Source organism: Schistocerca piceifrons, chromosome 6, assembly GCF_021461385.2.
Source record: "Schistocerca piceifrons isolate TAMUIC-IGC-003096 chromosome 6, iqSchPice1.1, whole genome shotgun sequence".
NCBI lineage: Eukaryota > Metazoa > Arthropoda > Insecta > Orthoptera > Acrididae > Schistocerca > Schistocerca piceifrons.
Genome location: NC_060143.1, coordinates 575,947,522 through 575,963,739, shown reverse-complemented (window position 1 = coordinate 575,963,739; position 16,218 = coordinate 575,947,522). Strand labels below are relative to the sequence as shown.

Here is a 16,218-nt window from a genome sequence, read left to right as displayed (position 1 = left end):
TACCACTGAAGTTAGACTCAAGTTTAGATTCAACTGTAAATGAAAAAATGGATGAAGGATTAATTCAAAATATTAAGAAAACATATATATAATAAATTTGGATGAAAAAGTTTCATCAATTAATTGATAAATTGGAAGTTATCCCTGGTGAATAATGAAAAATTGAACTTATTAATAAGTGGATTATAAAACATTTACTTGTGAAAATTTAAACAAAAGATTTAAAAATTCCACTGAATCTGTTCATGTCTGTAACTATCATCAAAAAGCTTTCAATAAAAGCTTTCAATAATCTGCAACACAAGGAAAAGTTTTATCAAAAAGTTGTATGATTTTGTGAAAAAAAATTTTCTAAAATATATATGCATACACCTCAAAAATTGCCTTGTCATGAAAAACATTAAAATTGTTTAAGTATTGATGTCATTATTTGTTTTTCTTAATCTTCTATGGAACTATTTATTTCATATAAGAAATCACTCTTATAATCAATTATTTTGTTTTAGTTTAATTTACAATGACTATTCGGTAAAGTATTAATTTTATCTTTTCATTTAAATATATTTACCATCATCAGAACTTAAAACTGTTTTATTGCATTCAACTGTATACAAGTTATACTAAAATGATCTAATTAAATTTATTTTTCTATACTGTTTTCTTTTGTCATGCAAAGGGGTTCTATAAACATCATAAACAATTAGGTTTTTACACAGGTTTTATAAATGTTTAAATTTTTTTATATTATTGATCTTCCACTTTCTAGGTATACTTTTTCAATCTTAATGTAATGTATCGTAACATAACATTTAGATAGTTTTCGTCTTACAGTTTTCCTAAAACTTTCTTTTATACTTATAGAATTTCATAAATACTATCTTTTGAATAATCACTCATGCCAAGTACGTTTATCATAGATTTCATACCTTTCACATGTATAAATCTTCAGTTTTTTATGTCATAAAGAAATTAATCTGTATCTATATAACATAAATAAATATTATCGCCATATTTCCGTTAAATTACATAGTAACGGAAATCGTACTTTTATGTTATCGAAATAATTGAATACACATTTGAATGTAAATTGGTCATTAAATTCTATTATTTTTTCATGTGGACTGCAATTACATTTCCTGAAAATATGGTAGTATATTCATAATTTAGTTTTAAAACATATTTCGTATATTTTTCTTGATCAGTTATTATTTTACTATCTTTTCTATTTCTGATATTTCTGTTGTTTTTCCAAATACCTTATTACTCATAAATATACAGTAAGCTGTTTCAAATTCGTTAGCTGCAGCATTTTTCATGTCTGTGTTAAAATCAAAAATTTTTTCAGTCAATCTGATTTTTAAAGTTATAATATTATATGTATTTTTCTAAATCTTAAACCAAGATTTAGTCACTGTTTAAGATTACAATGATGAAATCATGTTTTTTCATGTAACAATCTTTTTAGTAATTTATTTCCCCCTTCTGCTGCTAATGGTAAATCTTTGACTAAATCCCATAGTTTTTTTGGATATTCGAAATCATCTTCTGAAATTGAGACCATATTTACCATCATCTAATATTTTAAGTTTTCCCGAACTGAAATATTTTGAATCTATCCATTCAAATCTCTTAAAAGAGATAAACCATATAAAGTATTTGCATCTAAATATTCCATGTAATGTGATTGTTTTCCTGGTTCATAATTTTTCATGAATTAATTATTTAGTTTAGCTATCATAAATTACTTTGAGAAATTCCACCTTGAATTGCTTTTCAAGATATAAAAACATATCATGATTGTGTAATAAATCGAATTAATTTGTTTTTCATCCCTAACATAGAATCCCAAAACAGACTAGGTGTTGTAAAAGACAAATATTGATCGAGTTATAAATGTATCTCTACAATTTTCAAAAGTATCTGCTAGTGTTAAAACATCTGATTTAGCACATAGTTTTGTGGATTCGTCTAAATCTTTAATATTGGACTTTTTCCAACACCTTTTGCAGTCTATTAAGTCTAGATCAAAAAGAACTCTTTATTAGGTAGTATTGTTTCTTGTAATTTTTCTTCACATTTCATATATTCATAAAGATAAATCATTAAATAAATTGTTCAGGTATAAAATGTTTTGCTGTTTCTCTTAATTGTTCTTTTGTGAGAGTAGAAGATAATTTATCAATACTTGTAAGTAAAAATTTAATCATACCTAAAATGTTAATGTTAATCCATCTTCAACCTCTTTACTAAAAGAAATAAATTTTTGTTCATTATTTTGAATAGCATTAATAACTTGATCACCAACTGCTAATTCGTTGACAAACAAATGAACATTGCAATTTGCTAAATTATGAATATAAAACAGAATAAAATTTGGACTTTGATAATTAAGATTTGAATATTTATGGGCACTTCCTCAATATTTTCCTGTTAAATGGCCATGATGTCTTACATTTTTCTCTGTTTTAGTAATTTACTTTACACAAAGAAAAAATTAATTTGTGAAATTTATTTTCTCTTCATTTGCCATTATTATTGGAATATTTGGAAAATATATTTCACGTATTTCCTGTTTTAACATTTCAACGAATTTTTTCACTGCTTTTTACTAGTATATGTTACAGGTTTCTTATAATTATTGCTATAATGTTCAGCATAATAGCTGAATGAGAAAGGTAACTCTTTCTGATATTAATTAATATAAGCTTTTTGAGAACCTGACTGACTAGTGTTAACATCCTATGAAAGATCTTCGAAATTGGCATAGATTAGAAAAAGGTACATGTAATTTGTAAATTTAATTTTTTTTCACTTTGTGGCATATCTATTTTAGTTTTTTATGCATTTTACATAGTTTTAAAGATTGTTTCATTGTTCTTGCGAAAATCACAAACATCCATTGTAAGGATAAATTTGATGTCCATTTTTAGGTGATTCTGAACTAATTAATCGAGAGTATTTATCCAACAATAATGAGAATAATTTTCTTCTAGAATTGAAGTTTCATCTAGAATTAAAGTTTTTATTTTTATTTTTTGTATTCTTATGAGGATATACAATAAATTTTTCGTGAGAAGTGTGAACATTAATTAAAATATTTGACTTCATTTTTAATCCAATATTTCTATATTCACTAAGTCTTGGTCCATCATGATTAATGTCACATAAAACTGATTTTATTGAATAAAGAAAATTTTTGATATGTATTTTTTATATTAATTACAGCTCTTTTATCTTTAGATTCTTTTGGTAAATCTATATAAGAACAACCAGAAATTGTTTTTTGCTATTAACACTTAATTATAAATTATCTACATGAAATAAAGGGCATCCAGATTTTCTTCATTGCATTTCCTCAATTTCTGTTAATAGTTTTCGTGTTGATTTTTCATAACAGAACTTCATTACATGTTTTAAAATGAAATTGTTTTGTTTGATCTTGTCTTTTAAATCACAATAAAATTTTTATGTTAGCTTTAATCGTTTTATTATTAAAATATTCTTATATTTAGTGATTAATTCTATTTTATTTTATTAAAAATTGTTGTGGTTCAACAGTATTATCAGTATGATTAATTTCAGATGTTATTACCCTAATTTGAAAGCAGGACTTTTCTATTAGTTCATTTAAGTGATTTAAAAAATCGTAAGCATCTAGAAAATTGTAACCTGAAAAATTTTTCAGGAAGTTTTTTGTTTAACTTCTTGATATTTATCTAGTAGAAGTTTTTGAAAATAATTCTCATGATTGATATTATTAATATTAATCTCAGAGGTACTGATATGATCGATCAATTGTTGTTTATTAAGGCTAGAATAATTTTTTAATTATTTCATTTTGCAGGTTTTACGAAGATCTTCTGAGAATTTTTTATTCAATTTGTTGTCATTATTATTTATACTGTCCTCAGCTCTTTCAATAAGAGGGATTACATGTTCTTTGTTAAGTTCAGAATATTTTTTTAATTTTTTGCTTTACAGATTTCGGGAAGTTCTTTCAAAGCTTTTTGATTGAATTCGTTATCATTAATATTGTCGAACAGTTTTGGAACAGGATCGACTAATTTTTCTATATTAAGTTTTGAATAATTCTTTAAATTTGTTGCTTTACAAATTGATCGAAATTATTTTATATTTTTATATCCTAGTACTCTCTTCTTCATTTCTTTCCTATTAAAATCAATACATTCAAAGAGATCTTGTCTAGTTAAATTTGAATAACGTTTTTCTTTACAATAATATTCAAAATATATATAACTCAATCCATGATTTCTTGAAAATAATTTTCTATGTCTTCGAAATAGCTGATTTTTGGCATACATTTTGTTTTGCTATTATTTATTATCTAAAAAATTTTAGTTCTTTAAAAAATTAAAATGTTTGTGGCTGAAATGTAGATGAAAATGTCAGTCATTTGTATAGATAGAAGATGTTTGACAGAACTTATTTGTACAGAAAAAAAAATTATTAAGTTTTTATTTATTACACAAAATGTGAATTTCGTTTTTTGGAATTGATAGTGTCACCTTGTGATTCAAAATGCCTGCAGAAGGTGAAAATTGTGCGCGATAGCATGCTGGTTGTTGCAGGCAGACCACTACACTGCAAGGCGGTCGACAAGTATCCCTGCTGGCGAATAGGAGCAGAAATCACATTCATAGGGATATTTCTGCAAACCTTACAACTGCTACCGGTACACATGTCTGTGCCAAAACCGTTTTGTGGAAATTAAAGCAGGCTGGTTTGTATGCTTGGAAACCTGTTACATGAATTCCACTTCAATCATGCCATCATTGAGAAAGAGTTCCTTATCGTAGGGAGCATGTTGGTTGGGCTCAGCAACAATGGTCCAGAGTGATGTACTCCCACGAATCCCAGTTAGTGCCAATAAAGCTGGGAATACGTTGCAGACCACAGAAGGTTCATGATCATCATTGGTATGACCTAGGCGCTATGTTGTGGAGCGGTATTATTCACAATGGGTCAACACTGATGTATATCTTTGCGTGAGGTACTGCTGCAGCGCAACGGTACTATAGAGGGAGTATTCTCAATCGTGTCCATCTGTGTATGGAAGACAAGGCCCGCCCAGACAGGACAATGACGTGTTGGACTGTGAAGACATTGAATGTGTGGAATGGCTTGCATATTTCCGGACTTAAACCCTATACGGCATGTCTGGAACGCTCTTGGCAGACGTATTTATCGAGGAACGCTCCCTCTCCGAACCGTGCAAGAACTGAAAATCGCCTGGAAAGAGGACTAGGGCAATACACCCGAAGTACTACTCAAGTAAGAGTAACAACTGTGTAACGTGCATTAGTGCCCAAGGAGAGCATATTCGTTACTCAGAGTCCGATACAAACCTTTGTGTTGGGAGTCTGAACTGTGATATAGATGAACGTTATTTATGTCTGTTATCTTGCTTTACCATGTGGTGAAATCTGTGCCATTTATCGTTATAAGCGTGTCAGTCCACGTTTGTTATGTATGGATTGTGTTTCATGCCATCTGTTATTGCCTGTAGTTCCTCCTGTCCAGTAATATCTCTGTCCCTTATCAGTTATCAAATAGTGTAGGCCCCGGAAAAACATCACATAGCATGTTTGAACCATTCCAGACAATGTTGTCTTACTACATCAACCACATCGGCACAAGAAGAACAAATTAGTAATAGGGAAGGATGGGATAATGTTGCTGCAGAATGCGGTACTTACTGGCCCTGATGTTCTGGAGGTAGTGGGCGATTGTGGTGGTGGGCATGCCACAGGAGGCGTGCGCAGCGATCGCGGGCAGCCGGTTCTGAAATGTACCGTGAGCTGTCAGTCATTGTATCCAATGTACACACACTTCATGCACACATAAGAGGGGAAATAGAAGGGAGGATGGGCTGGCGTATGGTGGCGGCAGCGCACCTAGCGGCATAGAGGTTACGAGAATACCGATAGAAGCCAATGACAAGAAGTGCCGCTAACCCCGTCTCAGCCGCGAGTATTTAGGATCGCCGTTGCGAACTGGAGGGCCAGTTTTAGCCAGTTAGTTTAGCCAGTTAGTTCGAGCCAGTTACACCAGTTAGTTCGTGACTGTACGCCGTGGACTCCCACCGTGTTATTGAGATGGAACTGCAGACAGTTTAGCAGACAGACAGCAAGCACATGGCAACATTAGGGTGAACGTGGCGAACCTCTGCTTCAGCAGCAGCGAGGCTACATGGACTATATAGAAGAGAGCTTGTACCACAGCTGATGGAAACTTAAAGTTAAGTATCTCTTTGTTTAAGAATTAAGAATACAGTTAATATAGGCGTTTAGTTTGTGTTATAGAAACAGGATACCAGCTACCAATCAACATGCTCTGCTTGCTTCCCTTGGTACAAGCTTACAATAGACAACGAAATGCCATAAAAGATGGCGACGAGTATAATTCAGAATATTTTGCTTGTTTCTCTTGTCTTTCAGATTGCAGTGGTATCTGACTGCAAATTTGTTGTTGAGTTCTTGCATGTATTCCAGGAGGGGAGCAGCAGAACTAATCAAATTTCTCTTCTCAGGGGCTTTGCTTGCTTGCTTTTTTGCTATAACTTATTTGTGAAATCCATGGCTACCACGCGCCTTCCGCCCCCTGCCCCCGCCCCTCAGCCACAGACGACCAATGTTATGGATCTTGCACGAGCTTTTGACTTTCAGACCCCACCATTTGCTTCCTTGCTGACAACGGTACAACAATTTCTGGCTGCACAGCAACGGCGGCCGCATAGCCGACTGACCGACACGCCCAACAAGTGCCGCAGCCCAGCATACCTACGTACTGGCAAGTTAATGACACACAAGAGGAAGTTATGACGAAGTAATCGCTGCATTAACCAAGACCAGCAAGTTCACGTAGCTAAGCCAGGTATCAGCTTTTCCGTCTGCAGAAAAAGCCGGAATTGATGTACTGTCAGTGGTATACAGAATTAAGGGACATGACTAGGAAGTGTAAATTTAAGTGTAGTTATGGCAACTTTAACTGTGACCTCGTATATCCTGTGGCTGAATATTGCACACCTGTCTGGTACAGGAGTGTGCATGCCAGTAAGGTTGACTTTCAGCTGAATGACACAATGAGAATTGTAACGGGCACCGTGAGATCGACCCCACTACCTTGGCTGTCTGCTCTCAGTAACATCACTCCACCACATTTGAGACGACAATAAGCAGCGGCCCACGTATGGGAAAAGATTAATGACGTAAAGCTTTCCCAAGGGCTACCCGCCCAGGAAATACTGCTCAGTCCACCCTGCACGGGTCTCAAATCAAGAAAACCATTCTGGACAGCTCGAGAACCCGAATCATTCAAGACTGAAGATGTGTGGAAGGAAAAATGGGAAAACGACGCCAGCATACTCCGCCGTAGCGTCGAAGACCCTACATGTATACCAGGCTTCCAACTACCTAGAAGAACCTGGTGTGTGTTCAACAGAATCCGATGTGGACATTGAAGAACTAAGTCCTTCACGTACATATTGGGACTCTCAGACTCCCCGATGTGAGACTGTGGAGCAACAGAACAATGTTGAACACATTGTAGAGGAATGTTCCAATAGATGTCTTACTGGAGGCTGGAACGACATAATCAACGCCTCACCAACAGCACTGGATTGGAAAGACTCTCTGGATATCGGTTTATGATATAATTAGTGACCATAACTCCTGTACATTCCTTTTGTTATGTATAAATATTTCTTTTGTATTGTGTAAATATCGCTGAAAACTGCATGTGTATTTCCATGCGATAAATAAATCATAATAACTGTGACCTCGTGATTCGAGATGTTATAACATTCAATGTCCCCGATAGCAGAACACGGAAACAGATCCTTAAGTACACTGATCCTTCATTTTCTCAAACGTTGCAAATCTTAGAGCAATATGACTCGGGTACCATAGTGGCCGATAAGTTTGACCAGGTCTCAATTTGTCGGGTCGAGTCACTCCTAGCTCGCGACCGCCCCAGGCAGCGTAGACATCCGTGATGACAGCCTCGTAAGGATGTAAACAAGCCGATGTAAACTTAGTGAAGTCTTGCCCTAGATGTTTTGCTCGTCATAAAAGACAACATTGCCCATCACGTAACGTAACGTGTTACATCTGCGGAAAAAAAGGCCATCTCCAAGTAGTTTGTTTGCAACGACACAAAAACGCCAATTTTGGCCGCTCCCAGAAAAAAACACGCTAGTGCACATGCAGTGAACGTTGTGTTTTCCAAATCTGCAGTAGGTTCTGACAAAAGTATGATTAAAGTTATACCTCCTTCTCGTCCTAGTGCTGTACAATGACGTTCTAACAAACTATTTGTATCATTACGCATTGCGGGTCGTCGTGTGAACTTTAAGGTTAGACACAGGTGCCTCAGTAACTTTGCTAAGCCGTGCCATGTACGAACAGTCCGGCTCTCCACGGCTTTCTAAATCTAGCAAGCACCTCACTGCTTACAACGGACAGGAAATTCCAGAGCTTGGACATTGTAGTTTGTCTGCCATTTAGAAATCTCACACTACGACAGTGAATTTTACGATATTGACATCAAGAGACGATGAGAGCATTTTTGGTTTAGATGCCTCTGATTGGTTTGGTCGTAGCATCCAAGACAATGTACGTTCCATATCGACTTTTGATCCGAAAGCCAATGCAACTAGCTTGCTTAAAGAATTTCCTGGACTATTTTCCGAAGGAATGGGGAAAGCTAATAACTTTTTAGCGCATGTTACATTGGAAGACAATGCACAGCCTAAATTTTTTCGGGCCCGCCCCGTTCCAAATGCCTTAAGAGACAAAGTAGCGAGCGAACTGAAAGAATTGCAAGATAATGGTGTAGTTGCTCTCATTCAAGCTAAATCAAGTCCACTAGTTTTGTTGCCTAAGCCTTGTGGTCGCATTGGCACTTGTGTTGTATTCAAGTCTACAGTCAATACACAGACAGTAGTTGACACTTGTGCGTTATCTCGGCCTGAGGAACTCATGGACCGGCTTGGTGCAGGATGTTACTTTTCTAAGGAAGATTTACGTAATGCCTACTTGCAAATTACATTGAATGAAGAGTCACAGAAAATGTTTGTTGTAATTATACTCTTAGGACTGTTCAAGTACAGCGTTATCCTAAATAATGGACCAATTTTCAAAACTTCGTATTTATTCAAGTACAAATACAAAAGTAAACAAGCTTTATACCAATAAAAGAGGAAGTTTCGAAGTTTTTTTCCTAATGCTTGATATCAATTTAATAAATTTAATAATATGTAACTATTTTGTTTTTAATGATTATCTAAAAATTAGAAATGTGATAAATGTTATAAATGTTCAATGCGGCCACCGTTGGCTACACTGCAAACATCGACGCGGTAGCCAAACTCGTCCAACACATGCGACAGTATATCTGCTGTTACTCAGTGCGCGGCAGCAGTGATCCAGTTCCGCAGGTCGTTCAGAGCGGTTGGTAGAGGCGGGACGTTAAAAGCTTCCTCCTCATAACCCCATAATAAATAGTAACAGGGTGCGAGATCAGGAGATCTCGGTGGCCTGAAGTACAGAGCTAGGTCCTTAAGTCCTCTGCGACCGATGTAGCACTGAGGAAGGGAGTCATTCAAAAAGCGTCGTACATCACGGTGCCAATGTGGCGAAGCGCTATCCTGTTGGAAAACGAAGTCCTGGGAATCTTCCATAACTTGAGGGAACAGCTATTGTTCCAAAACATCCAGGTACCTGATTCCCATTACAGTTCTTTCCACAAAGAAAAATGGTCCATAAACCTTTGTATGGGATATGGCACAGAACATGATGATCTTCAGTGAGTCCCTTTTGTGTCGCAATGGTGAATGTGGATTTTCCAAATCCCATATGCAATCATTGTGTCTGTTGAATTTTCCAGTAAAAATTACACGCTGTAGAAATGAGTCATCCTCCATCTATGCTAGCACATAACCACAAAATGGGAGACACTTCGCTTTGTAATTGGGATTGAGAGCCTGCACAACTTGTAATCGGTAGGGCTTGTACAGCACACGCCGTCTCAGAACTTTCCATAAAGTTGGTTGGGGTATTCCAGGTTCTCAACTGGCTCTATTGGTAGCCTTACTGGGACTGCGCACAAAAATTTCTTTACTCCATCGGTCATCACCCTCTGACACACACGGTCGGCCTGTGCTGTTTCTTTTGCACACACTCCAAGACTGTTCAAATTGCTTAAATCAATGGATAATGATTTTGCTTGTTGGTGATTGAAGACTGAACGTGGTACGAAATGCCCGCTGCACTGAAATTTGTGACTCACTTTTCATGAGCTCAAGAACTCAGAAAACCTTGTGCACCACAATCTCCATCTCACTCAAAAACGTAGAGGACAAGGGGTTATTTTTAGGAAATATGGTGCGAAATTATGATTTTGTGTGTTTCAGTGCGCGATACGCCAGCCTCACGGCAGACGGCGGCTGAAGGCTGGCTGGCGCATTACGCAGGTGACACAGTTTTGCAACGTGTGCGGCAGCCATCAACAGCCAGAACGCATCATTAGCAGAATTACACAGACGTGGGCCACGTGTGGGGCGGTTGCGTTAGCCAGCTCATTGAGAACATTCTAATAAACATGGCGCCGCGTAACCGGCGGATTCAGCAGCCGTCTGCACTGTTTAAGGGCGTCAGAGGTGGGCGTCGGCATTGGGTTCGACCGACTGGGCGTTCGGTTGCTGTTATGTCGTCGTCATCAGTGACGCTGTCCCCAAGGACTGGCCGGCAGGGGTCGTTGCCCACTGCTGCACCGGCGACTCCCGGCGTCGTCACGAGCCGCCGCATCTGCAGGAGTCGAGCTGGGCCGAGCCTCGTGCTGCTCACCTCCTACCGCCTGTGCAGCCGCTGACCGAGCACAGCATCGTGTTCCCTGGGCTGCGTGCATCAGCACGTCTCCACCACGACACGAGCAGTGGGGCTGAGTTACTGGAAAATGTAATGGAAGAACCAACAATAAAGAGGAAGATTGCTAAAAACAGCCACCTTCTTCTACCCAGCCACGCCCTACAACCCCGATCACGTCACCTGCTCCAGTCATCCTATTACACAACTGACAGGGAAACGGAATGATGGCCCTACTGCCGCCTGAACTCCATCGGCCGCTGCTGAAACCATCACTGCCCACCCGTCACATCCGTCAAAAACTTTGAAACTTCTTCATTTCATTGGTATAAAGCTTGTTCATTTTGGATTTTACCTGAATACATAGGAATTTTTGAAAATGGGACCATCATTTAGAATAACCCTGTACTTGCGTTTGCCCTTCGGCAGTGCTTCCGCCATTTTTGAACGTCACTTGGAACAGCTGACCGCTAATGTGCCGTTTTGTTCCAACTATCGTGACGATATTGCCGTCTCAGGTCGTACGACACAGGAACACATTGCCAATTTGCGTGCTCTTTTTCGAGTGTTGTCAGAAGCAGGGCTGAAATGTCGTCTCGAAAAGTGTGACTTTTTTCAAACTGAACTAAGTACTTAGGCCATGTGATAAACAGTCAGGGTATGCACCCTCACTTGCTAGCAATCCGTGACTACCTGCCTGTTCCTCGCAGTCTGTCTGAACTGCAGTCAGTACTAGGCAACATGGCGTACTACATTCGGTTCTTACCGGATGCCTCTCAGATGCGTATCCATTGCATCGATTGCGTCGCAAAAATGTGTCATTTGTGTGGTCTACAGATTGGCAAGACAGCACTGCAGAAACTCAAAAATGCTTTGCTTAGTGATAGATGTTTAGTGCATTTCGATCCTGCAAAGCCAGTAGTTTTGCAAGTCGACGCTTCTTTCTACGGAATGGGTGCACAAGACAGACCTATTGCTTTTGCTTCGAAGTTGTTAACTCGAACTCAGTGCAATTATTCTCAAAGTGAAAAAGAAGCTCTCGCTATTGTGCATGGTGTGAAAAAAACCACATCACTATTTGTATGGTCACAAGTTCTGTTTAGCGATAGATCACAAGTCTTTGCAGTCCTTGCTTCATCCGCCGAAGCCGTTGCTCGCACGCAGTGCTCAAAAATTCCATCAACGCTGGGCTTTGTTGCAGTATCGGTATGAAACTGTGTACAGACCTACGGCACAGCATGGCAATCCAAACGGCCTGGCTCACCTCCCGATTGGTCCAGACTCTGATTTTGATGCATCTTGTTGCCAAATCGATGCGCAGGACTCTGAATTGCCGGAATCTTTTCCCTTTCACTACGGAAAAATTGCGAAGGCCTCGGAAGCAGGCCCAGACCTCAAGATTTTCTTGCATTATATTCGAACTTCTTGGCTTCGTTCATTGAACAGTATCCAGAACTCAGTTGTGCGCCGATATTTTGCACGTTGGCTTAGCCTTTCAGTTTGATTTTAGTTCAAAATGACGATGGACAATTTCGTGTGCTTATTCCCAAAGCGTTGCATAAGGACGTGTTGCAACTGGTCTACCAAGGACGTTGGAGAATTGTTCGCACTAAACAGTTAATGCACCGGCACTGTACTTGGCAGGCCATGGACGCCCACACTGAACAGATGACGTGAAAGTGCTGCGCATGTGTGGAGGACCAATCCGCTCCGCCAGAGACATTTGCAGATTAGCCTAAGACTCAATCTCCATGGCAACGAGTGCACATTGACTTTGCAGGACCATTTTGGAGCACACGTTGTCTCATCGTGGTAAACTATTTTAGCAATTACCGATTTGTGGTGCCTGTGACCTCTACCACATAGACCATTCAAGCGATGTCGTCAATATTTTGCATCGAAGGTCTGCCAGAGCTACTTGTGTCGGAAAATGGACCACAGTTCATTTCTCGTGAATCTGAACAGTTTTGCGAAAGCAACGGCATTCGTCATCTAACAAGTGCTCCGTTTCACCCGCAGTCCATAGGAGAAGCAAACCTTCGTACACACTTTCACACTTTCAAGCAACAGATGACCAAGCTTGGCACCACCCACACTCAAGAACAGACGCTACGTTTCTTTATCGCCTCCTATCGCTCCCACTCACGAGACGGACCACCACCTGTGGAACTCCTGCACGGCCGCCGCCACCGGACGCTGGAGTGCTCGCTACACCCAGCACAGCATCCGGCGCGGCTAACGGCCCGCAAGTATCGCTTTGTGCCGCACGATTTTTTTTTTTTCAGGATTTATGGCAACCGTGGGCTCTGGGAAAGAGGCGCGATCCGGAATGCATCGGCTCATATGTGTATTTGATTGCAGGTGCCGATGGTTTGCGGCGCCTCCACCAGAACGAAACTCACGCATGTCATTTGCCCCGTGATTCTGTTGCTTTTCTTCCGACAGATTCATGGCTTCACGGGACCACCTGGCCTTCGCAGCCGCCCGCTGGTGCCACCAGGTTACCCCATGAGGAGCCGATGGACGATGCTCCCTCGGCCGCGCCGTCCGTGCTTGCGGACCCCGTGGACCTGGGCCCAGCACAGCCATCACTATCACCGTCGCCGTCGCTGTCGCCGCCATCACTGGCCCTCGGGCCTGGCAGCAGTTTGCCGGTGGACATTTCTGTTGCCTCACAAGCCAGATGGCGGGAGTCCTCCATGCTCCACATTCACGGCGGCTTTGAATCCCCGCCAGACGTCATGGACGTCGAAGATCCATAGACGAAATCCAGCCTCCTGCCTCCCTCCACGATGTCGTTCGCAGCCTCACTACACGACAACGGAGTGGCGTTCCGGGGGGGGGGGGAGGAGGAGGAGGAGGAATGTGCTGGCGCCATCACACTGTCCGGCATAGCATGAGGTTACGAGAGTATCGATAGAGGCCAACAACTAGAAGACTCGCTGTAAACGTGCCGCCAACGCCCTCTCCGCCCCGACAATATTTAGGATCGCCGCCGTGGACCGGAGGGCCAGTTTTAGCGAGTTACTTCGAGCCTGTTACGCCAGTTTCTTTGAGTATGTACACCATCAAGTTCCAGCGTGTCATCGAGATGGAGCTGCAGACTTGGCGTCTAGCATAGACGCAGTCAGCACGTAGGAACATTGTAGTGAACGTAGCCGACTTCTAGTTCAACTGCGTTGAGGCTACGTGTACTATATGGAAGAGAGCTTGTATCACAACACATGTCCGGTAGCGCGCGCCGCGGAATTTGAATCCCCGCCAGACGTCATGGACGTCGAAGACCCATAGACGTCTCTGCACCATCGCGCTGTAAACTGTGGCGGCACGCGGCTCCTGGCCTGGTTTTAGTGTGAGGGCGCCACAGTGGAACACGTGGTCCCAGCGGCCAATAGCGGCACCCCCGATAGCGTACTTAAGCGCCAGCCTCTCGCTCAGCCAGCAGTCTAACATCGCGCTGCGTCTCAGGACATATCGTCTCAGACAGCGTCTTGACTTTCGTGTTTTTATCCCAGTGGACGTGGTTGTCTTGTTTTGGTTCGTACTCTGTTGTCTGTTCTTGTTGTGTCGTAAGGTCCTCCGTTGGTCGTGTCCATCCTCTCCCGTTGTGTTGTTGTTCCGGTCGCCGTTACAACAACATGGAAACTTAAAATTACGTAGCACTTATTAATTGCGTGTAGTTCGTATTATAGAACGAGGGTACCGGCCATCAACCAAGATGCTCTCCCTGCTTCCCATGGTACAGCTCTACAGAGACAACGAGACGACATAAAGGCGGCTAACGAAAAGACAACAAAGGAGAAGAGATACTGCCACGCAAGGGACGAGCGAAGGTTCCAGTGGCGGCACGAGCATACAGAGGAAAATGTAAGCGGCTTTATTTCACAGGCATAGCCATGTGAAACGTGCAGTTTGGCCGTAAACAGTAGTTTCACTGTTAAGAAGACGTTCACGGATGTTTAGAGTAATTGCAGACAAGATTGCTTATTACTAATAATACACTTCATCATTCTACATAATATTGTGGATATTTCAGTATTACCACATACAAAATACATTTATAAAATGTTTCACCATACGTTTCTTCATTAGCAACAGCCTAGTGCGTTTCATTTCCACTGGCAATATCAGTAGATCAGCTGTCATGTCTACATCTTTGGAGATTATAGGCGCTTAATGGCGAGATTATCAGCGTCCTTACACTGCTTAAAAAAAAATCTCTAAAACTGTTGCACACTTACGCACTCGAATTGAACACACAATCACTCTATCTCATGCTCTAAAACAATGGAGAAAGACTAAAAGTAGGTATGCATGAGATTAAAACACAAGTAAAACGGCAAAGGAGCTGAAAGAAAGGCACAGGGAAATGCCAATGGCTGACCACTTACAAAAAAATAATTGTGATGCTCATGTAAAATGTCGGAAAATATAACGTTAGAAACAGGAGCGGGAGTTCAGTCTCTTCTGTACTGCACTAAATCTAAAATTACTGTGAGCCCCTGCAACCCGCAGAGTGGCGGTCAATTAAGAGCCCTGATTTGTGGGGGCCCCACACCATGGGACTCCAGCACACATTGCGCAAGGATCCCAAACGGCCTCCTTATCCGTGGACGTTTCGTAAACATGCGCTCCATAGCTTGATGAGCAGTGGTTTGGTAGGCTGGGGAAGCGAGCAGCTGACACGCCTGGGACACCATGAGAAGCTGCCACCGAAAGCTGAGTCGTGGTTCCACAGTCTCAGACCAGAGGCTGGATATGGCGCTGGTCCTGTAAGCGCCCGTGGACAACCTGATCCCCTTATGGCGTACAGCGTCAATAATTGTCGAGTGTGAAAGTCTCGCTGACCCAGCACTGTGCACACATAGTCCAGCCGTGATCGAACAAAAGCCCTATAAAACTGGAGCAGACTTACCCTGTCTGTTTCCCAAGACTGATGGCTAAGACATTTCAAAAAGTTCAGTGCTTTTCGGGCCCTGGTCTTCAGATCTTTCACGTGCGTTAAACACAACAGCTTGGAGTCAAAAATTAGACCAAAAAATCGGACACAGTGTTTGAATGGTTGAATAGTGTTCCATATACTGAATTCAGGAAAATTAAAAATATTACGAGAACGATTAAATTGAACACACAGACACTTCTCTGCAGAAAACGTAAAACCAGTCCTTGCATCCCACTTCTCCAGCCTCTTCAGTGTCAGTTGTAACTGACGAGTTGCTGTTGCGATACTGCAGTAAGAACAGAAAACTGCAAAGTCGATCACAAATAAGGAGCATTGCACACGACTACTTACCGTACATGTGATACCGTTTATGACTATGGCAAAGAGAGTAAC

The 16,218-nt window shown here is 40.7% G+C and overlaps 1 protein-coding gene across 1 annotated transcript in view; it reads right to left on the bottom strand.

Moving 5' to 3' along the window:
• The window catches only part of LOC124802932 (lipase 3-like), a 173,318-nt gene that overhangs the window by 32,543 nt on the left and 124,557 nt on the right, over nt 1-16,218 (bottom strand). The window contains exon 7 of the mRNA XM_047264011.1: nt 5,718-5,802. Coding sequence (XP_047119967.1) covers nt 5,718-5,802 — 85 coding nt within the window. The remainder of the gene's footprint in view (nt 1-5,717; nt 5,803-16,218) is intronic.